Source organism: Malus sylvestris, chromosome 4, assembly GCF_916048215.2.
Source record: "Malus sylvestris chromosome 4, drMalSylv7.2, whole genome shotgun sequence".
NCBI lineage: Eukaryota > Viridiplantae > Streptophyta > Magnoliopsida > Rosales > Rosaceae > Malus > Malus sylvestris.
In genome coordinates this window covers 9,521,629-9,540,270 of record NC_062263.1, presented here as the reverse complement: position 1 = coordinate 9,540,270, position 18,642 = coordinate 9,521,629, and the positions used below count along the sequence as shown (strand labels likewise).

Genomic DNA, 18,642 nt, shown 5'->3' with positions numbered 1-18,642 from the left:
ACCCTTTTAGCTTTAGACTTCCTTTAGAAAGACATCTTTTGTCTTTATATCCCACCAAGAGAAAGAACCAATGGGAAAATATATCCCATAGGCAATAAGGCCCAAATTGACACATACATAAGGTGATGATGTGAACACCCGAGTCGAAATTAGACCCAGAACTTTACACACCCTACACTAAAGCCACGAAACACGGCACAAAGGAAAGATTGCAGATTGAAACAATTGCGGAATCAAGAAAGGGCGATACCAAATGGTAGTAAAATTGTTAGACCCACGAAAATTTGCTATAGAATTGCTAGTAAAATTGAATGATAAGAAATTTTAGATACAAATTGAAGTTCATGTATTTTCCTAGTTCAAAAGAAAGCCTAATCAGAGTAATAGTTCCGTGGTGATAGGGTAGTTGGAATATAGCTCATGTGGTAAAAAAATTAGGTTTTTAAATCCCTGGGGTAAAATTTGTTAGAATTTATGCTCAAAATTGAAAATTTCGTTAATTTTCCATTATTTATTAGCACATGAGCTGCATATATTAAACTAAAACGAAACTCTCCATACACATATTAGGCCAAAATGGACCTCTATATTAATTGTTAATATGTGGGGCTGGCTCACGAGCTAATAATTAAAAAAGGTTGACGAAATTTTTAATTTTAGGCATAAATCTTAACAAACTTTACCACATAAGCTTAAATTCTCGTTTTTTTTACCACATAAGTTATCTTCCAACTATCCTATAAACTATTAATCTAATTAAGCCTTCAAAACAAAGCAATCCGGCGCCGTATAAACAAGACGACATGCAGGTGCAGGGAGAGAGCTCGCCCGCGGATTTGTGGAAGATGCTTCAAGCTTGGAAGCCACTGAGTCTGAACATTCTCCCGAAAACACTCCGCCTTTCCTCTTCTTCTCCCACTCGCCTTCCAATCAAATCCTTCTCCTGCAAAATGTCGTCCGACTCGCCGCCCTTAACTCACTCCATCACTCTCCCGAGTCAACTCGCCGAACCCGTCCAGATCGTTGCCGCCCCCAACATCTCCCCTTCCGAGTTCAGGCGAGTCACGCCTTTCATTCACTTTGTATTTGCAGATGTAGTCACAATTTCGATTGTAATTCAAACCCAATTACAATGCTAATTACTCAGTAATAGAAATGTTAATTTAAAACGAAATTACAATTTTGAATCTTTGATTGTAATTAAAACCCAATTGCGATCCTAATTAATTATGCAAAAATGTGAAATTTGCAGGAGCGCCATCGATTCGTCTTTGTTCAAACAATGGCTGAAGAACATGGAAAGTGAAAGTGGGGTTTTAAGTGGCGGTGGCTTGTTTCTTAAACGAGTTTTAATTCAGGTAATTCAAATTGAAAGTTCAATCCTTTGTATTAGCAACGGTTGTTTTAGTCGTGGCTAATTCTAAGTTGGTTAATTTTTTTGGGTAACAGGGTGTTGATATGTTCGAAAAGCGAATCGGGTTTTTGAAATTTGTAGCAGATGTGATTGATAAAGAAACTGGGGAAAAGGTAATCTAATGATAATGTCCTTGTTTTTTGGCTTTCATTGGTAACCGGAATTTTCCGTTTTGATTCTGTTGCTACATTGTGAAGTAAAACTTAGGTTCCAGGTATTGTGTTTGCACGAGGACCGGCTGTAGCCGTGCTAATCCTTTTGGACTCAGAGGGCAAGACCTATGCTGTTCTTACTGAACAGGTAGGTCATGACTTTGGTGTTTTGCGTAGTTTTGGTGATCCATACGTACATGTCCGTAAATTATTGCATTAGGATATGGCGGTGTGTACTTCTCAGTTCTCATGTATTCAAACCCTGTCAAAATTCGTTCTTGTCTCCAAGGTTAGAATCCCGGTTGGAAGGATCATATTGGAATTGCCTGCTGGAATGTTGGATGATGACAAGGGTGATTTTCTCGGCACTGCAATCCGTGAGGTATCTCTCCCTTTTTTCACAAATATAATATGATGTACAATGTATGAGTCCATGTATGTCTATCTCTTTCTTTTTTTCTAAGGGCACGAAATCACCCGGAAATTGATTTAGCTTACTTGCAAACCACAAGCCTGTAGTTTTGGTTTATACTTCAGCTAGTCACCGTATTTTTGCTACATGGATTCATTGCTTTGCTTTTATTAGCATCTCTGCTCCATAAAGAGTAGCTTGCTTAGTGATTGTTCTGTTACTTTCTGTAGAATATTTGGTAATCTTTTATCCCCATTACAGGACCTAGTTTCAAATTACTTACCCTGATATTTCCAAGGTTCTCCGAGATATAGTTGACATTCATTTCTTTTCATATCTTTGACTGGCATACATGTCTATGTGCTAATGCATATTGATGGTGACCAGTATGCGTATTGGTTGCTTATTTGTCTTTTTATTATTTCTTTCAGGCCTGAAAATATTCCTCGTAAAGTACTATGAAATTTTCTTTGGTTTATGTTACTGCTTTTGTTCTGTTCAACTATATTGTGCTCTCACTCTTGCTACTGCAAGTTTTACAGCCGTGCCCAAACTCGAGATGCATGACTTTTGTCTTTATACCTTTGGCAGGTTGAAGAGGAGACTGGTATATGCCTAACACAAAAAGATATGGTGGACCTCACAGCCTTCCTCGACGAATCTACTGGACGCAGAATTTTTCCTTCACCAGTAAGTTGGTGTTAATTCTTTCCTGTAGCCAAAATGCCAAAATGGAGCTTAAAATGTGGGTGGTCTCCCGTTCAACAACAACAACAACAACAACAAAGCCTTTTCCCACTAAGTGGGGTCGGCTATATGAATCCTAGAACGCCATTGCGCTCGGTTTTGTGTCATGTCTTCCGTTAGATCCAAGTACTCTAAGTCTTTTCTTAGAGTCTCTTCCAAAGTTTTCCTAGGTCTTCCTCTACCCCTTCGGCCCTGGACCTCTGTCCCGTAGTCACATCTTCGACCCGGAGCGTCAGTCGGCCTTCTTTGCACATGTCCAAATCACCGGAGCCGATTTTCTCTCATCTTTCCTACAATTTCGGCTACTCCTACTTTACCTCGGATATCCTCATTCCCAATCTTATCCTTTCTCGTGTGCCCACACCTCCCACGAAGCATCCTCATCTCCGCTACACCAATTTTGTGTACGTGTTGATGCTTCACCACCCAACATTCTGTGCCATACAACATCGCTGGCCTTATTGTCGTCCTATAAAATTTTCCTTTGAGCTTCAGTGGCCTACGACGGTCACACAACACGCCGGATGCACTCTTTCCATCCAGCTCGTATTCTATGGTTGAGATCTCCATCTAATTCTCCGTTCTCTTGCAAGATAGATCCTAGGTAGCGAAAACGGTCGCTTTTTGTGATCTTCGCTAGATTGCTCCGGTCATTAGTGTGGATAAGTATATAAATGGATAGAGATAGGAAAGCAAACACAAGATGTATGTGGTTCACCCAGATTGGCTACGTCCACGGAATAGAAGAGTTCTCATTAATTGTGAAGGGTTTACACAAGTACATAGGTTCAAGCTCTCCTTTAGTGAGTACAAGTGAATGATTTAGTACAAATGACATTAGGAAATATTGTGGGAGAATGATCTCGTAATCACGAAACTTCTAAGTATCGGAGTGTGGTGTCGTCTTGACTTGCCTTATCTGTCTCATAGGTAGATGTGGCATCTTCTCTGGAAGTACTCTTCCTCCATCCAGGGGTGGTATCTTTAACTGGTGGATATGCACAAGGTAATGTATCAATTTCACTTGAAGCTTACTTGTAGTTTCAGGCTTGGTCAAGCGCGATACAAACCATGTAGTAGGAGTCCCCCAAGTCGCCGAGTTAGGGGGTCTGCTGAAAGAGGTGACAGACAAGGTAAGCAATCAGAGCTCCGACTGATTGTTCACCTTCTCCCCATCTTGCAGCAGCATGAAGGATAAAGAGAAGAAAAATGAGAAGAGATGATATGAGATACTTTTGCTTTTGAAGAAGTAACTTTCCACAGACTTATTCTTGAACTGGGCTGGAGGGTTTTCTGGTTTCCTCCAGAGTATTAAGGTCGACTGAAGAATTTGAGGGTCAAAACAAGTCCATCAAATCTAGAGTACGTTCCACCCTGCTGATATGGGATACTTTTGCTTTTGACAGAGTAATAGATGTATCGGCACGTGTGCTGTTACGCTTGTCTCCACATGCTTTCTTGTATCCTTCGCACTTGCCCTATCTGTTCCTCAAGCAGATGCGGAATCTTCCCTGGAAACATAAGATGTTGAAGATGAGTACTCGAGAGCAATGCCAGGTAAGTAATCAAGTAAGGGGTTCCAGGCAGTCAGTTCCTGGCTGGAAGCTTGATTCCAAGTGCTGACTGATTGCTCTCTTTCTCCTTGTCTTGCAGGTAAAAACAAGGCCAAAAGAAAAGACAGGGAAAAAGCATGATATGGGATACTCTTGCTTTTAACCCTGATGATATGAGATATTCTTGCTCTAGTATAGCTTGTTTGCAGAGGTATTATCGGGGGGAAAGAAAGCTGAATATTTCGAAAGGCTTCGTTGGGAGTGCCCTCTTAGATATGATGAAGGGTTGAGCATTTTTGCAGGTCTGCCTGTCCGTTGGGGATGGATGTCGACATATATAGGAGTCTCCCTAACAACAAATAGTAATGCTATTCCTTTACCCTGCTTGGTCATAGCACGGTAGTGGGAGCTGCCAGTTTCACATGTTTTAACTCTGTCAAAGCACTTTGAAAAGGTGGTCTGTGGTATCTGGCTCTCGAGATTCGGAGAACAATGCCTCTTCGATTTTTGAGAAAGCAATCATGCTGGGGGTCTGACTCTCGAGATTCGGAGAGCAGTGTCTTTTCGATTTTTGAGGAAGTAATCATGTTGGGAGTCTGGCTCTCGAGATTCGGAGGGCGGTGCCTCTTCGATTTTGGAGCAAGCAATCTTGTTGGGAGTGTTGTCTCGAATGTGAGTAAAGGTTGGGCATGTTTGCTAGTCTACCTTGCCACGAAGCACAAAGGTTGACACACAGGGACTTTCCAATTATCCAGCAATGGTACTGTTCCTTTACCCTCTCTTCGATTTTGAGAAAGTAGTCATGTTGGGAGTCTGGCTCTCGAGATTCGGAGGACGGTGCCTCTTCGATTTTAGAGCAAGCAATCTTGTTGGGAGTGTTTTCTCGAATGTGAGTAAAGGTTGGGCATGTTTGCTAGTCTACCTTGCTACAAAGCACAGAGGTTGACACACAGGGACTTTCCAATTATCCAGCAGTGGTACTGTTCCTTTACCCTTGTGGGTAATAATATGGTAGCTAGACCTTCAAAATTTATGTGTCTAAACTTTTGTTAGTGCTGTTTCTTTGCTATTCTTTTACCTTTCTTGGTCAGAGCGATGTAGTGGGAGCTGCAAGCTTCACGTGCTCAACTTTGGCAAAGAACTTTGGCAAAGTTATCTGTGGTACCCATGAGCTATTGTTGCGTGTGGGAAGTGGGTGATTGAACAGTAAGATTCATGTGCTTTCTACTTCACCAGAAGTCTTCGACAGAATGCCCATAATTTCTGCAAAGCTGAGTGTGCGTGTGACAGGTGCTGACATGGCTAGAAAAGTAGGTGCCTCTTCGATTTCTGAGATCGGCCCTCGTGGTCTCTGAGTAGCCCAGCTTTTGAGAAAGCGAACGCCTCTTCGATTGATTCGGAGAACGATGCCTCATCGATTTTGAGAAAGCAATCATGTTGGGGGTCTGGCGTGCCTCTTCGATTTTGGAGCAAGCAATCTTGTTGGGAGTGTTTTCTCGAATGTGAGTAAAGGTTGGGCATGTTTGCTAGTCTACCTTGCCACGAAGCACAGAGGTTGACACACAGGGACTTTCAAATTATCCAGCAATGGTACTGTTCCTTTACCCTCTCTTCGATTTTTAAGAAAGTAGTCATGTTGGGAGTCTGGCTCTCGAGATTCGGAGGACGGTGCCTCTTCGATTTTTGGAGCAAGCAATCTTATTGGGAGTGTTTTCTCGAATGTGAGTAAAGGTTGGGCATGTTTGCTAGTCTACCTTGCCACGAAGCACAGAGGTTGACACACAGGGACTTTCCAATTATCCAGCAGTGGTACTGTTCCTTTACCCTTGTGGGTAATAATATGGTAGCTAGACCTTCAAAATTTATGGGTCTAAACTTTGTTAGTGCTGTTTCTTTGCTATTCTTTTACCCTTCTTGGTCAGAGCGATGTAGTGGGAGCTGCAAGCTTCACGTGCTCAACTTTGGCAGAGAACTTTGGCAAAGTTATCTGTGGTACCCATGAGCTATTGTTGCGTGTGGTAAGTGGGTGATTGAACAGTAAGATTCATGTGTTTTCTACTTCCCCAGAAGTCTTTGACAGAATGCCCATAATTTCCGCAAAGCTGAGTGTGCGTGTGACAGGTGCTGACAAGGCTGGAAAAGTAGGTGCCTCTTCGATTTCTGAGAGCGGCCCTCGTGGTCTCTGGGGAGCCCAGCTTTTGAGAAAGCGAGCGCATCTTCGATTTCTGAGATCGGCCTTCGTGGTCTTTGAGCAGCCCAACTTTTGAGAAAGCAAACGCCTCTTCGATTTCTGAGATCAACCCTCGTGATCTCTAAGCAGCCTAGCTTTTGAGAAAGCAAACGCCTCTTCGATTTCTGAGCAGGCGCCTCTTCGATTTCTGAAGCTCCGTCGAGTGCAGATTTTTATAGGGGCTGGCATTAAGTTCCAAAGCACACTTGAATCTCCACCAGTAGAAGCTTCATTCTTGCACTTCTAAGATCTTGATTTGTCCGACCTCTTCTCTCTTCAACACCTTTGAAAATGTCTGGCCCCTCCGACCGTCGTTTTGACTTGAACCTTGTTGAAGAGGCAGCCCCGCCTTCTCCAGACAACATATGGTGCCCATCCTTCGTCTCCCCTACTGGTCCTCTTACCGTTGGGGATTCCGTGATGAAGAATGATATGACCGCTGCGGTGGTGGCCAGGAACCTTCTCACTCCCAAAGATAACAGACTACTTTCCAAACGGTCTGATGAGTTAGCTGTTAAGGATTCGCTGGCTCTCAGTGTTCAGTGTGCAGGTTCTGTGTCTAATATGGCCCAACGCCTATTTGCTCGAACCCGCCAAGTTGAATCATTGGCGGCTGAAGTTATAAGTCTCAAACAGGAGATTAGAGGGCTCAAGCATGAGAATAAACAGTTGCACCGGCTCGCACATGACTATGCTACAAACATGAAGAGGAAGCTTGACCAGATGAAGGAAACTGATGGTCAGGTTTTACTTGATCATCAGAGATTTGTGGGTTTGTTCCAAAGGCATTTATTGCCTTCGTCTTCTGGGGCTGTACCGCGTAATGAAGCTCCAAATGATCAACCTCTGATGCCTCCTCCTTCTAGGGTTCTGTCCAGTACTGAGGCTCCAAATGATCCCCCTCCGGTGCCTTCTCTTTCTGGGGCTCTACCGACTGCTGAGACTTCTCTTAAGCAACCTTTGTGAAGGCTCCCTCTTGTGTGTTTATTTTGACTCATGTATATGTACATATTTGTAGCTTATCGGGGATATCAATAAATAAGCTTTCCTTCATTTCAACGTATTGTGTTAAATACACCAAAGCCTTCTTCGCTAAGTTCTTTGAATTTTCTTTTGTTGAAGCTTGTATGTTGAAGCTTTCAGAGTGGAGCATGTAGGTTGGGGTAGTGTTCCCTTAATTTCCCGAGTGAGGAAAACTTCTCGGTTGGAGACTTGGAAAATCCGAGTCACTGAGTGGGATCGGCTATATGAATCTTAGAACGCCATTGTGCTCGATCCTGTGTCATGTCCTTCGTTAGATCCAAGTACTCTAAGTCTTTTCTTAGAGTCTCTTCCAAAGTTTTCCTAGGTCTTCCTCTACCCCTTCGGCCCTGAACCTCTGTCCCATAGTCGCATCTTCTAATCGGAGCGTCAGTAGGCCTTCTTTGCACATGTCCAAACCACCGTAACCGATTTTCTCTCATCTTTCCTTCAATTTCGGCTACTCCTACTTTACCCCGGATATCCTCATTCCTAATCTTATCCTTTCTCGTGTGCCCACACATCCAACGAAGCATCCTCATCTCCGCTACACCCATTTTGTGTACGTGTTGATGTTTCACCGCCCAACATTCTGTGCCATACAGCATCGCCGGCCTTATTGCCGTCCTATAAAATTTTCCCTTGAGCTTCAGTGGCATACGGCGGTCACACAACACGCCGGATGCACTCTTCCACTTCATCCATCCAGCTTGTATTCTATGGTTGAGATCTCCATCTAATTCTCCGTTCTTTTGCAAGATAGATCCTAGGTAACGAAAACGGTCGCTCTTTGGTATTTCTTGATCTCCGATCCTCACCCCTAACTCGTTTTGGCCTCCATTTGCACTGAACTTGCACTCCATATATTCTGTCTTTGATCGGCTTAGGCGAAGACCTTTAGATTCCAACACTTCTCTCCAAAGGTTAAGCTTTGCATTTACCCCTTCCTGAGTTTCATCTATCAACACTATATCGTCTGCGAAAAGCATACACCAAGGAATATCATCTTGAATATGTCCTGTTAACTCATCCATTACCAACGCAAAAAGGTAAGGACTTAAGGATGAGCCTTGATGTAATCCTACAGATATGGGAAAGCTTTCGGTTTGTCCTTCATGAGTTCTTACGGCAGTCTTTGCTCCTTCATACATATCCTTTATAGCTTGGATATATGCTACTCGTACTCCTTTCTTCTCTAAAATCCTCCAAAGAATGTCTCTTGGGACCCTATCATACGCTTTTTCCAAATCTATAAAGACCATGTGTAAATCCCTTTTCCCATCTCTATATCTTTCCATCAATCTTCGTAAGAGATAGATTGCCTCCATGGTTGAGCGCCCTGGCATGAACCCGAATTGGTTGTCCGAAACCCGTGTCTCTTGCCTCAATCTATGCTCAATGACTCTCTCCCAGAGCTTCATTGTATGACTCATTAGCTTAATACCCCTATAGTTCATGCAATTTTGTACGTCGCCCTTATTCTTGTAGATAGGCACCAAAGTGCTCGTTCGCCACTCATTTGGCATCTTCTTCGTTTTCAAAATCCTATTGAAAATGTCAGTGAGCCATGTTATACCTGTCTCTCCCAAAAGTTTCCACACTTCGATTGGTATATCGTCTGGGCCTATTGCTTTTTTATGCTTCATCTTCTTCAAAGCTACAACCACTTCTTCCTTCCGGATTCGACGATAAAAAGAGTAGTTTCTACACTCTTCTGAGTTACTCAACTCCCCTAAAGAAGCACTCATTTCATGTCCTTCATTGAAAAGATTATGAAAATAATCTCTCCATCTGTCTTTAACCGCGTTCTCTGTAGCAAGAACCTTTCCATCCTCATCCTTGATGCACCTCACTTGGTTTAGGTCCCTTGTCTTATTTTCCCTTGCTCTAGATAGTTTATAGATATCCAACTCTCCTTCTTTGGTATTTAGTCGTTTATACATATCGTCGTAAGCCGCTAACTTAGCTTCTCTGACAGCTTTCTTTGCCTCTTGCTTCGCTTTTCTATACCTTTCACCATTTTCATCGGTCCTCTCCTTGTATAAGGCTTTACAGCATTCCTTCTTAGCCTTCACCTTTGTTTGTACCTCCTCATTCCACCACCAAGATTCCTTTTGGTGTGGGGCAAAACCCTTGGACTCTCCTAATACCTCTTTTGCTACTTTTCGGATACAACTAGCCATGGAATCCCACATTTGGCTAGCTTCCCCCTCTCTATCCCACACACATTGGGTGATTACCTTCTCTTTGAAAATGGCTTGTTTTTCTTCTTTTAGATTCCACCATCTAGTCCTTGGGCACTTCCAAGTCTTGTTCTTTTGTCTTACTCTTTTGATATGTACATCCATCACCAACAAGCGATGTTGATTAGCCACGCTCTCTCCTGGTATAACTTTGCAATCCTTACAAGTTATACGATCCCCTTTCCTCATTAGGAGAAAATCTATTTGTGTTTTTGACGACCCACTCTTGTAGGTGATCACATGTTCTTCTCTCTTCTTAAAGAAGGTGTTGGCTAAGAAGAGATCATATGCCATTGCAAAATCCAAGATAGCTTCCCCATCCTCGTTTCTCTCCCCAAAACCATGGCCACCATGAAAACCTCCATAGTTGCCTGTCTCCCTGCCCACGTGTCCATTTAAATCTCCTCCTATAAATAACTTCTCCGTCTGAGCAATTCCTTGCACCAAGTCTCCAAGATCTTCCCAAAATTTCTCCTTCGAACTCGTATCCAACCCTACTTGAGGTGCGTACGCACTAATCACATTGATAAGTTCTTGTCCTATTACAATCTTGATTGCCATGATTCTATCTCCTACCCTCTTAACATCTACAACATCTTGTACCAAGGTCTTGTCCACGATGATGCCAACACCGTTTCTCGTTCTATTTGTGCCCGAATACCAAAGTTTAAACCCTGAGTTTTCTAGATCCTTTGCCTTACTACCAACCCACTTAGTTTCTTGTAGGCACATAATATTTATCCTTCTCCTCACCATAACTTCCACTACTTCCATAGATTTTCCCGTTAAGGTTCCTATATTCCACGTTTCTAAACGCATTTTGCTCTCTTGAACTCTACCCTTCTGTCCTAGCTTCTTCACCCTCCCCCGTCTAATAGGATCAAAGTACTTCTTTTGTGTGTCCCGGGTAAAGTTGATAGGAGCATATGCTCCCAAACAACTTTGAGTGGAGTCGTTCGAAAAGAAGTTTCTATGGCCCCCTTGCTCATTTAACACTGCATCCGGGTGCCGATGGAGATACAGCGACCCTTGCTCACTTATCACTGTGCTCGGGCCACACAGCGCGCCACTTACGGGTGACGCCCTAGCTTTAGCGCGATTTTGTTCTGGATTCATTTTCATAAGGATTCGACGTGATCATGGAGTGCCGGCTGTCGACTACCTGACGCCCTCCCCCTCCTCCTTGGAAATCACGGATTAGTTAAAATAAAATTACTACTCCCCTGGTCATTGTATTATCGCAAAGTTCGCCTTTTAGGAACTTGAGTAGAAGGCTCCCAACCAAGGAAACTCTCGTTTCTTCCCGGCTGCCAGATAAAGCTCACTAATTTTCTATTTTTTCTTGCATAGGGAGGGTGCGATGAAGAAATAAGCCTATTTTTGTATAGAGGGCCGGTGGATAAAGGGATTATTGAGCAGCTGCAAGGGAAAGAAACAGGTCTTCGTGAACATGGCGAGCTGATTAAGCTCCGCGTGGTTCCGTATGAAAAGCTCTGGTGCACAACAGCTGATGCAAAGGTTTTAGCAGCCCTTACGCTTTATGAAAGGGCCAAAAGAGAAGGGCTCTTGCCTCCGCCAGAAGCCTGAACTGCTAATCTTAACCACTATACCCTAGTTTTGGTCCTCTTGAGTGCCCAGTTTGTATTAGATCCTGACTGGATTCCTTTTATCTGCTATGTAAAGTGTGTTTTCAATTTTTACAATTTCAGTAAATTTGAGAAGAAAATAAAGAGATTGCATCCATCTCATGGTTATGGCTTTTAGGGGTTGCGCCGGGACAAGGAACTTCGGAATGAGTCAAATTTCGGCTAGGGTGTGATCGTTGGAGGTGTCCACATTGGAGTTTTGGACACCGGCGTTTTGCCGGATCATGCTTTGTTTAGGGACGGCTGCTAGAATAGCGCCTTATGCTCACTAGTCGATATACCAAGTCTGCTATCTTGACAAATTATCGAATCGGATGTCCTTGTAGGGTTTGATGCTGCAGTTGAGGATGGTGACGATGTGATTTCCATCTCCATGGCTTCTCCAAATAGGATGCTGCAGGGTGCGGCGATGATGGAAATTGGTCTCTATATGATGAAACAATGTGTGCGTTCTTACACCAGAGAATGATTTTATGAAGTATAATACGAGCAAATACAATGACTCTTCGTGTACAAGGTGCCTAAGAAGGTCCAAATCAATCTAAAAACAAATACGATAACTCTTATGGTTGTACAAAACACCTAAGAATTTAACCATACTATAACTTCAAGTATGTTTTGTTGTCGATATCAGACCTCGCTGGCGACGAAGTCGTTGCCAGTTGATTCCCATATGGTGGTTCCATCGCAAGTGCAAAGCTTTTTGTAGTTCTCCCCGACTCCAGCACTTCTAGCAATCACAGCAGCCGCGATACCAGTGTCCGATTTATCGGCAGTTTCATATATCGCTATTGACCGCCCGATAAGATCCGAAACTCTCAGCTTCTCTTTGACCCCAGAGAAGAAGGCATTACCACTCTCATCACTTACCAGTGTTCCCAGGTCACCAAGCGGCTGAAAATCATTAAGCATAAAAACTACTTAGAGAATGCCATTCAAAGTCACTGCGAACGACAAGCCAGTACTATAAAACTAAGCAGAAATTACATGAAATGAAAAACAAGATTATTACCGGTGGCCGAATATCCAACAGAAGATTAGTCTACGAGGTTGAAAGATACAGGGGAATGCAATAATTGGAAGGTTTAGAAGAGCATATTATAACAAGTTTGCAACAGGTACAGATGGGCAAGCAGACAGCTGTAAAGGGTATACTATGGCATTAAAATTTGTAATCAGTAATGAAGACCGTGAAAACTGCAAATACAGGTATCGTACCACTCAATAAATCTTTAAACGTGTGTTGGGAAATATATACAGGTGTGCAAATTTCTCCAAGAGCAATCAATTGACGCGCAGCAGCGAATACAACTATAGTCCTAATTTCTGATCATATTGTTTTTTCCATTTGTGCCTCAAATAGAATAACGAAAACTCTACACCATTGATATAAATTTTACTGGAAAGCGTGTTCCTAACCAGTTACTAGGAAATTTATTAAAAGTCTAAACCACCATAGATATTACAGGAAGAAGCGAACCTCCTTTGCTTCATTTGATGGCTTAAATACTTTTCCAGTGCTTGCAGCACCTTCCGTTAGATCACCAAATTCGTTGATCGACCAACCATGTTTTCCAGGTGTTAATCCACTAAAGTTGGCCTCAATCCTAGCCAATTCCATATTCACCTGAGCAAAACGAACCACACCAAAAATATTTGGACCCTTGAACTCAGAAACAGCCGCAGAAACCAAGAAATCTGTAAGCCATTAAAAAAAACAGGAACTATGTCAGCAACGTAAACTTTCATAAAACTCCATTATATTGAGCTATGAACCAAAATATGAATATAACATAAACGGAATTCTTCTGCATAAGAAATAGGATTTAGATCATTCAACCGCTAAAAGCTTAAACTCAGGTAAATTACAGCTCTTCTACATGTAACAAGAAAGACGTCGATATGTTAACTGTTCATTTCAATTGTTCAACTCAAAAAATTTTTACAAACAGCATTTTATCCACCAACCATACTCAAATTACGGTCCCTTTCGTTCACTTTGATTCAGTTATACTTGCTTGAATAATTGGATGAAAAACGATTATTCTTGTTTGAACAAGAATATATTCTATCTACGTCCTAGTGTTGTGCAACAAGAAATAATGACAACAAAGGAGTCACTAGACATGGATACATATCAGCAACAAATTGAGGGGAAAGAACCCCAACATTGCATTCATCGAAAGAGAAGGGAAAAAAGATATAACCTTCAGGAATCCCCTGCCCAATTAATCTTGCTTTTCGACCAGTCTGCTCCAAAGCTTCAGTCATGGTCTTCAAAGGCGTTGAACCCAGAACCCTGACGACTTGACTGTTGAGGTCTACCTCTACACTTTTTACTCCTAGAGGAAACCAATTGAATAACAACATCAGAATACCAAACTGCCAAATACATGAGAAAAAAAAACAAACAAAATTTCCCATTGTAATGCAGTAGCTCAGAAAAACTTACCATCCACAGTTTCTAACTTGCTCTTTACAGACTTGACACATCCATCACATTTCATATCCACCATGTACTCTGTCTGCATACCAAATCAAAACCGAAAATTCTTAACCAGAAAACTCTTCAGCGAAATCCACAAAAATCCTAACTTTTATTACTAACAATGATTTACATCTGTAATTTTTCCTAACCAGTACTTCAAATCATTGATACATCTAGAAAATAAATAATTTAGATCAAAAGAAAATAAAACTCTGAAGACCGGACTTACCAGTAGCTCCGGCAAAGCGCCATCACTCTGCAATTAAAAAAAATGAAAAAAAAAACGTTTCTGTATTCAACTTAAACCGATCAAACAAACGGAACCCATTGAAGAATCAGATTGTTACCCACTATTTTTTTTGAAAAGGGATTACAACCCATTAATAAAAAATCAAACGTTAAACTCAAAACAACAAAGTTGATGAATTTCAGCGAACCTGAAAGGATTGCTGTTGCTCCGATGTGGGCGCGTCCATCTGGATAGCCGTGGGGGAGCGGGCGAAGCTTGTAGCGAGGAAAGAAGGATTTGGGTTCAGCAGAGAAGGCGCGGAGGAGAGAAAGGAGAGGTTTTGGGGTTTGGGGAATCGAAAAGATACAGAGGAGGAAGAAAAAGAGAAGGAAGAAAGGGCAACGGCCGCAGGAAATGCAGAGGCAGCAGCTATGGCAGTAGTCGTGGCCACTGACCTCAGAAATGCCATATTATTTCGTATTTTTGCATTTGGGTTTTGGGATTTGCATTTCTATTCAATTTGTTTACATCATCAATCTCAATTTGGCTGCTTGTTTGTTGCTGATTGATTGATTTATTTATTTTTGTGGTAAAAGCTTGTTTGTTGTTTCAACCATAAGAAAAAAAAATTAGGGAATAAAATGGGATGTGTTGTGAATAATACGTAGATGATCCACATGGATAGTTTGTTACTATTTATGTACAGTATTTTCACTATTTATTTGTGGAAATTTTTGTAAAGTGAATAGTTTTGCTACAGTAACATTTTTCTATAAAATGAAAATATACGGAGGAAGAAAGGGAGAGAAGTGAGAGACTCACAATAAAGAAGAAGGAAGGAAGAGGAAGAGAGAAAAGAGAGGAAGAAGAGAGAAAAGAATATAGAGAGTTATCTTTGTACTCCTATTATTTCAAATTATAATGAAAGCATCACTGCTGCCCCGTGGACGTACTCCAGTCACACTGACTGTAGAGGAACCTCGTAAATCTTGTGTCTTGTTTCATTTATTCCATTGCACACACCGTCAATTTTACAACACGTTATCAGCACGAGAAACTCTCATGTTAGTGGAAAGCATAACGCCACAAATCTTGTTCACCTCTGTCACCTAGAATCTCACAGATAAGAAAATCTTCTCATTTCATCTTAAAATCTTTGTACTACTGATTTTCCTGAAGCAAATATATATATGTTGTTGCATGACTGTATATCATCCTTTGCAGAAGCAAAAGAGTACAAACTCAAAATTCGTAGAGAATTTGACTGCCATGTAAACAGCCTCGAAACTCCAACTTGCAGACCTCGGATTGAAATACTTTATTCTTGAAAGTTGTTCATCCGCTCAATATCTACAACATATCAAAATTTCAGAAAACTTTAACGGTGTGATCGTCGCAGATGTCTGAAATACCAAACCAGTTTCCACTTTCCGCATAAAACTGGACAGCCACCTTATGAGTACCACAACTCCATTTCGACACTCTTAACTCCAAAACTTAAGGGAACCGTTTCGACTTTTTCGAAACTCACCGGAGGAGGAACACCAATTGGAACCTATTGTTACTATTATTTCCTGAGTAAACCAAAATGACTTCAGATCTGTGAAATAAAAATAAAAATAAAAGGAATCAAACAAAAGAAGTGGCAAACCAAGAAAAAGCAAAAGATGAAGACTTAATCATTTCATTTTCTGTTTTGGCATATTTATGTACATGATGTTGGTTTAAAGTCCATGTCACAAGTTCTATTTATTTAAAGCAATTTATTTACAGTGGGTAGAATTATTACCCTTTGCTTTAAAGCTTTGATATTTATGTGCATAGTGTTGGTTTAAATCTCATGTCACAAGTTCTATTTATTTAAAGCAATTTATTTACAATGGGTAGAATTATTACCCTTTACTTTAAAGCTTTGATATTTATGTGAATGGTGTTGAATCAAAGCCCTTGTCACAAGCTTTATTTACTTTAAAGCAATTTATTTACCATGGACGGTTTTACCGCCTATTGCTTTAAATTTTGATGGTGTTGAATTAAAGCCCTTATCACAAGCTTTATTTACTTAAATGCAATTTATTTACTATGGCTAGAATTACCGCTTATTGCTTTAATTTATTTATTATACTTACCTTTTGTTACGATAAGTATATATAAGGCTCAAAGTTCTTTGATCAGATCAGAACCTGAAGTTTCTTGATCTTCATCACATAAAATGATTGGACCTGAAGTTCCATCACGCAAAAGGATCAGGTATAAAGTCCCTTCATCCTGAAGATCAGGACATGAAGTTCCGAGATGAGTACCGTAAGTTTGAAGTGCTGCAGTACCTTAACTTAATTGTAATAAAAGCCATAAGAGTCTCAGTTTACAGACTATTAAATAAGGACCAGAAGTTCCTTATGTCCATACTCAAAATGGTTTAGCAGAAGCCTTTATTAAGAGGATGAAATTGATTTCCCGCACTCTACTCATGAAAACGAAATTGCCAGTTTTCTACATAGGGACATATAAACTTTATATGATGCATTATTAATTCGGTTGAGACATGTTACCAACCATCAATACTTCTCAGTACAACTCGTGTCTGGAAACCAGCCAAGCATTATACTTTTACGAGTTTTTGGTTATGTTATCTATGTGCCTATTGCATTGCCACAACGTACTGAAATAAGGCATCATCGCGGATTAGGCATTGATGTTGAACACCATCTATCATTCAATATTTGGAATCCTTAACTGGGGATATGTTTACCACGTGGTTTGCGGACAATCATTTTGATAAGACAATTTTTCCGCCATTAGGGGGAGAAAATAACATCATTCCAAAAGAACGATGAGAAAATATCATTCCAGAAGAATAATAAGAAAATACCTTTCCAGAAGAATGAAGAGAATTTGTCTTATTTTGATTCACGAAGCAATCAATGAGAAAATGAAATAGGAATAATTGAATGATGCAACGAAAGTGATGAAATCATATATACTTGCTACAAATGTGCCTACAAGAATTGATGTCCATGTTGGACAAAATTATGATGCAGTAAATGATTTATCTGTTGCACGCCTGAACCGTGGCAGAACCTTAGACTCAAAAGGTTCATTCATTCGAAAGAAGAAGAATATAGCACTACTAAACTATTGCATTCCCGAAGCATAACTGTTGTATGCCATAAGTAAGACAGTCGCCGCATGAATATACGTCCCAGAAAGGACAATCCGCAGACATGGGAATGTTGATGTCTCATGCATGAAGCATGATAGACATATAGGTTCAAATGACTCAATTCCCTGGAAGTGGAGATTAAAATTCAAGCTCTATAACGCTCAATAGGAGGTTATGATCTGCATTCTCTAAACTATGATTATCCTGGAAGAGATAGTATAATGCCCTTGAAGAGGCAATGGATATCCAAAAGAAATGAAAAGTTTTTATGCATGCACATGCACATGAGAATATGGGATCACGGATTGATGATAACCAATGGTAATTTTGGTTTTTATAAGTAGCTACTAAATTCATCAATGAGCCGTGTTGATATTGAGTCCCGTTCTTTTTTGTCAACAAAATTATTGGCCAAAAATGGAGAAAGGCAATTCCATTACAATTTTGTAAGAATGCGGATAAATGGACCTATATATTTGAATATAATACAAATAGCCAAAAGATGTTGAACCAATGAGGTTACATATGGGCATTTGTAAATACATTGTAATACGCTCACATGATATGACCCTGAAATTATACTCTAGTAAACAAGTTCATATGAATGGAGAATTATATACGAAGGGTTGTGAGTCGCCCTTATCATATCTCCATAAGTAAATCCCTCAAGTATACATGGGAGCAAATTGCTCTGTATAAATTATAAAGGAAAATGTGTCATGAAGTGTAGAAAATCCCCGAAGGATTCAAATTACTTGAAGTAAGCCCCAAAAGGGTAAAGCATAAATTATGTACTCAATACCAATGGATGATATAAATTGCCTTAGTGAGTACTATCATTATGATATTGTTGCAACATACTAAAATCTCTTGCAAGAAGTTGATGATATTAAATTAGTACTTCTGAAGAGTTGATGATATTAAATTGAAACTCCTGAAGAGTCAATAAAGATTATAAAGTGTTGAGAAAAATATTGTCTCGAGCTGCAGATCGAACAATCTACCAACACGAATCTTATCCATGATGTCTATGATATTAAAAGAACCATATGGATTGCAGATTATGAGTTGAATACTCAAATGATGTAGACACTAAGAAAGATCATTTATCTTCGTGAGGGTAAAAATAAATTGATATTTGGTCCAGAAGTACCACATCTTAGTAAAATATATGCTTTATTGTATTTAGCACAATACTCTGAATGAAATAAAGCTTATCTATTAATATCTCCGAGAAATTACAAATATGTGCATACACATGAGCTAAAATAAACAAATAGGATGGAGCCTTCACAAAGGTTGCTCATGTGAAGCCTTAGTACTCAGACGTACCCCAGAAGGGGGA

General features: G+C 40.5%; 2 protein-coding genes across 3 annotated transcripts; one reads left to right on the top strand and one right to left on the bottom strand.

Moving 5' to 3' along the window:
- Positions 1-762: 762 nt before the first annotated feature.
- On the top strand, positions 763-11,519 carry LOC126618402 (nudix hydrolase 14, chloroplastic). Its single transcript, XM_050286454.1, has 7 exons — positions 763-1,057; positions 1,253-1,358; positions 1,450-1,527; positions 1,622-1,714; positions 1,856-1,948; positions 2,570-2,668; positions 11,122-11,519. Exons 1-7 carry the CDS (start codon positions 804-806, stop codon positions 11,356-11,358), a joined length of 960 nt encoding a protein of 319 aa, XP_050142411.1. The 5' UTR covers positions 763-803; the 3' UTR covers positions 11,359-11,519.
- Positions 11,520-11,827: 308 nt separating this feature from the next.
- On the bottom strand, positions 11,828-14,691 carry LOC126618401 (copper chaperone for superoxide dismutase, chloroplastic/cytosolic-like). 2 transcript variants are annotated; one of them, XM_050286452.1, is made up of 6 exons: positions 14,343-14,691; positions 14,135-14,161; positions 13,870-13,942; positions 13,625-13,759; positions 12,898-13,115; positions 11,828-12,311 (listed from the first exon to the last, which is right to left on the bottom strand). In XM_050286452.1, the coding sequence occupies exons 1-6, from the start codon at positions 14,601-14,603 to the stop codon at positions 12,048-12,050; spliced, it is 978 nt and encodes a 325-aa protein (XP_050142409.1). In that variant the 5' UTR covers positions 14,604-14,691; the 3' UTR covers positions 11,828-12,047. The 2 variants fall into 2 exon arrangements, with proteins under 2 accessions (XP_050142409.1, XP_050142410.1); XM_050286453.1 differs by lacking the exon at positions 14,135-14,161 and having other exon boundaries at positions 14,343-14,688.
- Between the last annotated feature and the right edge of the window lie 3,951 nt (positions 14,692-18,642).

Coding starts and splice junctions, on each gene's coding strand:
- LOC126618402 (XM_050286454.1), top strand. CDS start 804: ATGCAGGTGCAGGGAGAGAGCTCGCCCGCGGATTTGTGGAAGATGCTT. Junction 1,359..1,449: donor TTAAACGAGTTTTAATTCAG/GTAATTCAAATT, acceptor TTTGGGTAACAG/GGTGTTGATATGTTCGAAAA. Junction 1,528..1,621: donor ATAAAGAAACTGGGGAAAAG/GTAATCTAATGA, acceptor AGTAAAACTTAG/GTTCCAGGTATTGTGTTTGC.
- LOC126618401 (XM_050286452.1), bottom strand. CDS start 14,603: ATGGCATTTCTGAGGTCAGTGGCCACGACTACTGCCATAGCTGCTGCC. Junction 13,760..13,869: donor CAAGTTAGAAACTGTGGATG/GTAAGTTTTTCT, acceptor GGTTTCCTCTAG/GAGTAAAAAGTGTAGAGGTA. Junction 13,116..13,624: donor TGGGCAGGGGATTCCTGAAG/GTTATATCTTTT, acceptor AATGGCTTACAG/ATTTCTTGGTTTCTGCGGCT.